This window comes from Lactuca serriola, chromosome 2 (genome assembly GCF_051521515.1).
Source record: "Lactuca serriola cultivar US96UC23 chromosome 2, Lser_US96UC23_V15, whole genome shotgun sequence".
In the NCBI taxonomy this organism is placed as follows: domain Eukaryota; kingdom Viridiplantae; phylum Streptophyta; class Magnoliopsida; order Asterales; family Asteraceae; genus Lactuca; species Lactuca serriola.
The window spans coordinates 127,759,045-127,767,411 of record NC_136409.1 but is presented as its reverse complement, the minus strand read 5'-3'; the positions used below and the strand labels follow the sequence as shown (position 1 = coordinate 127,767,411).

At 35.7% G+C, this 8,367-nt stretch overlaps 1 protein-coding gene across 1 annotated transcript; it reads left to right on the top strand.

Moving 5' to 3' along the window:
- Positions 1-1,081: 1,081 nt before the first annotated feature.
- ACD1-LIKE (ACD1-like protein) lies at positions 1,082-4,456 on the top strand. Its single transcript, XM_079024624.1, has 7 exons — positions 1,082-1,725; positions 1,812-1,999; positions 2,090-2,173; positions 2,255-2,441; positions 2,507-2,704; positions 2,802-2,989; positions 4,022-4,456. The coding sequence occupies exons 1-7, from the start codon at positions 1,207-1,209 to the stop codon at positions 4,275-4,277; spliced, it is 1,620 nt and encodes a 539-aa protein (XP_078880750.1). The 5' UTR covers positions 1,082-1,206; the 3' UTR covers positions 4,278-4,456.
- Positions 4,457-8,367: the final 3,911 nt, after the last annotated feature.

Below are 8,367 nucleotides of genomic sequence, written 5' to 3'. Positions count from 1 at the left end.
TAAAATCAAAATGAAGAGAATCAAAGGCAATAACACAAACACACAATCATAGTTAACATAGAATCAAAAGTCAGAATAAGAATCATAGTTAATAATAGAGAATCAAAGGAAAAATAGAGACTACAAACCATATATACACTTTTATGTCTACATGAAATATTTTACTTCCCATACTTTATATTGTGCAAAAACATGCACTTGAATCAGACGATCACTGCTTGAGTAGGGTTTAACGAACTTGAGCTCTAATTATGTTACTGAAATGTGTTGAACCAAGGAGACAAATAAAGACATCAAATTGTGCATTATGAAAGACGAAATTACCCTCATGTGTAGTGGCGGACCCAAAAAGAAACATCACATGTTGCACAAAATCTCTAGGAGTTTCACTACTAGAAAAAAAAATTCATTTTCTACTGTAGTTTTCATCACAAAATCTGTCACTAAAGAGTTTTGCCGACAAATTTGAGTAGGGATGAGCATATGGACCGGGAACCGGCCGGAACCAGAACCAGAACCCGATGGAACCCGTCAGGTCGGGACCGGGGTGATATTCTTGTGGATTTTTGGAACCGGAAACTAGTAGAACCGTATGTTGCTATTTCTCGATAACCGGTTCCAACATTGAAGACATGACAAGAACCGGTAGGAACCGAAACCGGTAGAACCGACGGTCCGATTCGGTTCCTATTTTCCACCAAATTCGGTTCCGATTCAGACCAGTTCTAGTCGGGTCGGTTCTTTTGCTCATCCCTAAATTTGAGGAGTAGCACATGCTAACCTGTGCTACATATTGGTTCGGCGATGCTCATGTTGGCAACACATGAGGGTTCTTAACTATGGAAACAAATGGGGATTAGTGAGAGAGACCAAATCTACTAATTTAGTTCGAAATAAGATTCAATTATGCAACAATCAAGAACTTTGGACCAAAGGTGTTGTATTGAAGAAACCTCCGGAACCAAAAATGTAGTTTACTCTAAAAACTTTGTTAATAAAACATTATAAAATATTAATTAACGCCAAAATGATAAAAATCATTTAAGGAAGCGCCAAATACAACTTTCAAGTTCATGAAGACCTTGGATGGTTGGACTGTTCATTGTATGGGTGGCATAACTGTCACCACAATTGCATGATCCACGCTCACCACATTTCATTTGCAAATCGCCCAAAATTCAGTTCGCAGAAAGTAAACCATCCGCCATGGAAGCTCTCAGAGCTCCCTCCCCTGTTTCTCCACCTTCACGTATCAGAACCCAATTACCCAAACTCATTTTCAGTCTTTCATTTACTCACAAAACCCCCAATTCACCCTTACCCAATCTAACCCAATTTACAAAACCCAAATTCAAAACCTTCACTACCATTTCTCCATCTGTTTCAACCGAACCCACATCCCCACCTGAAGAAGAAACCGAAACCCTTGAACAAGATGAAAAATTCGACTGGTTTTCTCAGTGGTACGCGCTCATGCCTGTGTGTGATCTGGACAAGAGGGCGCCCCATGGGAAGAAGGTGCTAGGTCTCGATGTTGTTATCTGGTGGGATAAGAACGATAACGAATGGAAGGTGTTCGACGATAGTTGTCCACACAGATTGGCTCCACTTTCCGAAGGAAGGATCGATCAATGGGGAAGGCTGCAGTGCGTCTACCATGGCTGGTGCTTCGGCGGCTCCGGCGACTGCAAATTTATCCCTCAAGCTCCCCCTGATGGTCCTCCGGTAACACACCCGATCCTTTTAACCTTTCTTCCCTACAATTTCATACACGATTTCATCATGAATTCATAGGTATTTTTCAATTGCAGGTTCATACGTTCCAGAAAGCATGTGTAGCTGTTTACCCAAGCATTGTTCAAAACGGAATTGTTTGGTTTTGGCCTAACACTGATCCTGAATACAAAGATATCCTCACGAAGAAGAAACCTCCATACATTCCTCAACTCGACGACCCTTCATTTACATTCCAAATGTTTAACAGAGACATACCATATGGGTATTCATCATTCAATCATTCAAATTGTCTCCTATTTAACAAAAAACGAATCCATTCATCGATCAAGAGAGTGACATTTCACATTTTCAGGTACGAAATCTTGATTGAAAACCTCATGGATCCCGCTCATGTTCCATATGCACATTATGGCATAATGAGGATGCCACAACCCAGATAAGTACTCTGTATTCATTCTTCTTCTTAATTCTCTGCCATTTTCAAAAATCATTAGCCTAACACAAGTTTTTCCTTCACTGTTAAGCAAGATCGGGAAGGGGGAAGACCTCTTGAAATAAACGTAAACAAAATAGACAAAAATGGTTTCACTGCAAACCAACAAAATAGTCAATGGCAATTCGTTCCTCCTTGTTTGTTTTATGGAAGTGCAACAATCGGGGGAAATCCAGATGACGTGTCTGCCACCTCAGCAGGAAACACAAAGGTAATGCATTTAATTTATACTTTATCCTTTTGGTACTTAATTACATCAATTCGATTGATTTTCAGGGGCAATTAAGTCAAAAGCCACCTCGACAATTGCTTTTGATCTTTATATGTATGCCAGTGAGTCCTGGAAATAGCAGAATTATCTTTATTTCGCCTAGAAACTTTGGTGTTTGGATTGATAAAATTGTCGCAAGATGGATGTATCATATTGGGCAGAATTTGATTATTGATTCTGATTTGTATCTTCTTCATGTTGAGGTAAAACAAAACAAAACCCTAATTTATAATGAATTAATTAATGGAAGTATGTTGCTATATATTGATTTTTACTTGTTTTTGATTATGAAATGTGTAGGAAAAGAAAGTGATGGAAGCTGGATCTTCTAATTGGAATAAAATATGTTTTGTTCCAACAAAAGCAGATGCAAATGTGGTTGCATTTAGAAAATGGCTAAATAAGTATTCAGATGGAAAAATCGATTGGGGAAACAAATTTAATGGATCTCTGCCACCAACTCCCGCTAGAGAACAACTCATGGACAGGTAATTTTTCAAAAAAAAAAAAAAAATCAACAATGATTAGGTTATAAAGTTAAATGCAAGAAATAGCAATATAATTTCATGTATTTGTTTTTTGTAATATAACACTTTTATTTCTTGATTCTTGTTGTTACAATATTGTACTTTGACAAGTTAACCTAATTATAGAAATATCATCCAAATTATATAACAGTTTTCATTGTTATAATTGGGTGGATTTTTTCAAAGGAAATAAGAAGAAATTTAAGGTATAATGTTGTAATTTGGTAGATTTTTGGGTTAATTGTATAAAGGACGTTATAGTTTGTGTTTTTTTTTTACGGATTAAACGTCAAGTTTATTTTTTGCCTGAAAAAGACCTTGTATTTTTTCATTTTTTCCGATAAACCCCTCAAAATTTTCGTGTTTTCCGAAGAATCCCTCAACCTTCTAAATGCTTCCAAATAAACCTCAACTTTTTTAGTTTTTCTTGAAAAACCCTCATATTTTACAAATTTTTTGGAAAAAAAAGGACTAAAAGGGTCTGATCGGAAAAAATGAAAAAAATACAAGGTCTTGTTCAGGCAAAAAATAAACTTGAGGTTTAATATGGAAAAAACACAAAATATAAGGTCTTTTATGAGATTAACCCTAGATTTTTCAAGAGAAAAATAGGAAGTATGTTGTAGAAAAAAAAAATGAAAGTAGGATGCTATAATAAACAAATAAGTAGAAGTATCGATACTAATAAGAAACAATTGTAGTTTAAAAACTCTACCATATTATCGAAATATTGAAAACTCTACCAAATTATTGAAATATCATCCAAATAACAAGCAAAATTTTCAATGTTATCATTGGAAATTGAGTAGACTACATTTTTCAAGTAAAATAAAATAAAATGAAACTACCATGTTTTAGTTGAAAGAAATGAAGGTAGGATGCTAAATAACATATAAAGAAAAGTACGTTGCTATTTCTTGTATTTATTCCTGAGGTTAAATACTTGTTTTTGTATATCAAAACTCATTGACTTATTGACTTGTTGACTTTCAGGTATTGGAGCCATGTGGTGAATTGCACGAGTTGCAATTCGGCATACAAAGGTCTTAATGCACTTGAGGTGTCACTTCAAGTGTTTTCACTTGCTTCAATTGCTATTGTGGCTGCAGCCAAACAAGGGATGATATCGGTTGCAGCAAGGAATACACTTGTTGTTCTTGCTATTTTGTGCTTTGTGGGATCAAAATGGTTGTCTCATTTTATCCACAAAAACTTTCACTACCATGATTATAATCATGCTTTTCGTTGAGAGTTGTTGTTTTGAGGATAATACTTGCTTTATAGAGCTTGTTATTGTGCCCATGGTTGTATGTAGTGATAAACAAGACACGAGACATTGATATCATTTATAGTGAATACGTATAAATTAAGTCTACTCCTTGTTGACCGAATACTTTATGTGATTTGGTCTAAGTTTTACCTTATAAATCTATTTGTTTCATAGCATTTTTCCATTTCTTATGTTTGATTGACTCATGGTAGAATCAAGGTTTGTATTATAGGATCATAGACTTTGTGAAGAGATGATAACCTATCATATGTCAAATACTTGGATAAAGAGTAAGGTTTATGTGACGTGAGTATATGATTCACTATATTATAATGACAATCTTTAGGATATGAGTAAGGCCTAGATGACATTTTACCCATGGTTCATCTTGAGGTGTTTCACATGAAATCTAATAATAACTAAGTGAATCATTAGCTACAACTTTGAGAAGTGGAAGGATTCAATGGGATCTTTTCTTGATGAGTGATGGAAAGGAATATGTCCTCATGAAAGACTAGAATCTTTGAATTTGTTTTTGTTCCCATGGGATATCCCATGAAAACACAAGATTTTAATTGTGGAGAAAACTTTGTAATGTGATGTGGCCTTAAAGGCTAAGGATCTAGTGGTAGCTTTTTACAAGGATACTATTATACGTATCCCATTGTTAATTGTACCCCAAACCTCTAATTACCGCTTAATTATCTTCTAATATCAATCACATAAGAAAGCTCACCTTATTTATTTATTTATTTTTGTCATTTTGTTGAAAGACTATTCTCCTGTGTTTGACACCCACGTTTTTTCCGCTGCCTAACCTTGCCAATCTATTTCTTTCTTCTTCCGCAACAATTAGTAATGCGATACAAGACGTCTTCTCCAACTTTTGACTCCAGATTTGGGAGTGTCCTCTTCTATCTGTATCCCGGACATTCTTCTGTATCTCCTCCTTTTCTTTCTGTTGTTACCAGCGACTTTACCACCGTTGGTGGTGGTCAATGAAGGCATCGACGGAGGGTAATAATGGCCACCGGAGCTAACCATTTGTTCGTTATTATTATTATATAATTATTTTTAAAAACATTTTTTTCTTATAATTTTTTTGTGTTGTACAAAGAGCTATTCAAATTTATACAGTCGTTTGAATAATTGATACAAGTTCGAATAATTGATAGACATTCAAATTATTATTAATATCAATTCTTTTTTTATTAAAAGATATTAATATTAATTCTTATTTCCAGTAATAGTGAAAATTAGTTAAGAGTATAAGGTATGGGTCATGTTGCATCTTGTTATTGCTGAGGTGGAGCATCCTCAACGCCGTTAAGAAGCATCAACACCACCTCCCCTTCTTGTTATATCTAGTTGTGTTGCTTCTTGTTGTGGTCATGACTAGATGCAACGTGATTTTCTATAGGTTGCCCAAATTCTCTCTCTCTATCTCTCTCCTCTTAACATGGTGTTATAACACCATGAACACCACCCATTCTTCTTGTTGCTTCTTGTCATAACACCACTTCAAGTTGCCCATACCATATGCTCTAAACATCATGCACCGTTTATGTAAAATTAATTAATAATAATAACAAATCAAATAAATCAAAGAGTAAATTACACGAATGATCCTTGTGGTATTGTGCTACTTGCGCGTTTAGTCCCTAAATCGGGTTTTCCATCTGTGGAGTCTGTAAATGCCAAATTTGTTACCCACTTTATACCTATTATACATTTTTGTTGCGTGCTCAGTCCCTATTTGATATAAAAAGACTATTGTGTCCTTATTAATTTCTTTTATAATTAATTTAATGATTTATATATTTCTTTTATAATTAAAATTTTGATTTAAATATTAATAAATTTTAAAAAAATCATTTTTCCTAAAACATAAGCAACATTAAGAATAATTCCCTCAGCTCCTTCTTCTTCGCCTCTCCTCTTCCACTATCACACACCACCAACATCACCGATAACCATCACTGACACTTGTATCAACGTCGACCACCCCATGCAACACAAGGAAATCGCACAATTGTAGCCCACCCTCCCTTACGCCCCTTACCCCATCACCCCTTCTTTTTATATTTATTTCTTGGCAGACATCAAAACCACCATAGGATTTGCCATAAAACTTGAAAAAATCAAGAAGTCGCCGACAAACTGACGAACTTGTCAATATACTCCATCACCATCACCACCACACAACCACTTGTCGTAAAAGTCCTCTTGTTGGAGTAATCACCATCGTCTATGTTCAAATCTAGAAAAACTCAAACCCAAAAATCCATTACGTAGGAATGAGCATTCGTTCATTCAAACCAAAAATCAACAAGCAACAACAACAGCAAGAGAGGTGAGAGAGTTATGAAACAATGGTAACAACAGACAATGATGAAAGCATCAAAAATCAAAGAATCGTGCCTTTGAATCATAACAGACCTCACCATGATCTCTATTAATTACATGTTCAAATTCTAACCTCAAAATTCATTCCTAATTCAAATTCAACCACCATTTCCACCCTTAGATTATCAATCTCCGGAAACGTGAAAAAATTAAAATTGACGAAAACACTCAAGATAATTGAAAAATCGTTAGAACATAGAACCCCAACCATCTTCATCACCTGCAAATCGAATAATATAAAAACTCAGAAAACTATAAGTTCTAAAGTTGATTTAGTTAGTGTCAATGTGTGAAAAGAGGGTGCCATAGGTGGTGGTCTCCAAAGGTAAAGTATTAGATCGGAGGGTGTACCCATCTTTCACCACTTAATTTTTCAGTTTCACGTTAGATTTCCACTCACTTACCTTTCACTCAACAGAAGGCAGGAAATGGTCACCTTTCACTACCTTTATTTTTTTTGTAACACCCTGTTTCAGTTCATTTCTTAATTCAGGGTCGTGGACTGAAATTCGATCATGTAAAGACTTTAATCTTTGAGGAAGTAAAGTTTAGACCTTATTGAAGGTTGATAATGTTGGTTCTGAGATCTAAGCCCTTGATTTGTGTGCTTGAACAAAAGGGTAGAAAGAAAAAAGTTATATATCGGGATTCTTGCATGAATCAGGGTTTTAGTTTGACATGTGTTAAGCCAAAAGTAACTAGATAGAATTGTGGGGTTCTTCAATACCTTTTCGTGCATATAAAGAATTTCGAAAATGGAGTTGAAACGAAGAAGTTATGGTTGTTTGAAGTTGAGCTGGAAGATAAGGGTTTTGCCCTATGCAGGGCGTAAGGCAGCTATGCATGACGTAGTGGCTGATGGAGGAACGCGTTTTAAATGATCTACGTATGGCGTAACTCATAACTAAGGTTAACAAAAACCCCAGTTCTAAGGTTTTGAGCATTATTTAAGGACTCTAACTTCATGGGATCCCTTCCATAACCAGCCTCCTTCACCTATCATTCCTTTGGAACCCTAACCACCATTTGTGAGTCTTGGAGATTTTAGTGTGTTTTTGGGTGCATTTTTGAAGAAAATATGCCATTGAAGAAGCTTTGGTGAGCTTCAAGCTTTGTAGATCTAGACCTTGCACTTCATCAACATTTTCAAGGAGGTATAAAGCTTGCATCTTGATGTTCCTTTTGTTAGATCTAATTAGTTCATGGGTTTTTGTGCTTTTTGTCCCATAATCTTAGTTCTTGTGAGTATGGGTTACTCCAGGCCATGTGAGTGCCTCCTTTTGATGTTTATGAGGTTATTGAGTCATAAAAGTGAGAGCTTGGGCACTCTCATTGATCCATGTATGAGTTCTTGAGCAATGGATAACTTTACGGACCTAGGTTTTGGTATTGTGCTCTTTGTGACCATGAAAATGAATAAAGTCGGAGACTTTATCCGTTAAGACATTCATTTAGATCAGATATGGGAGTTTGAGAGTTTGGCTTGCTGTATTAAGAGTTTAATAAAAGTTATTAGGATCAGGGGCACTATGTAGGGCATAATCTAAGTACACATAGCGTAGCTCTATGCAGGGCGTAGATTGGTTACACAAGGCGTAAGTAAACTGAGCGTTGACCGTTGACTTTTTGGTTAGCTTGACTTTTGGACTCAGTATTGAAAGGG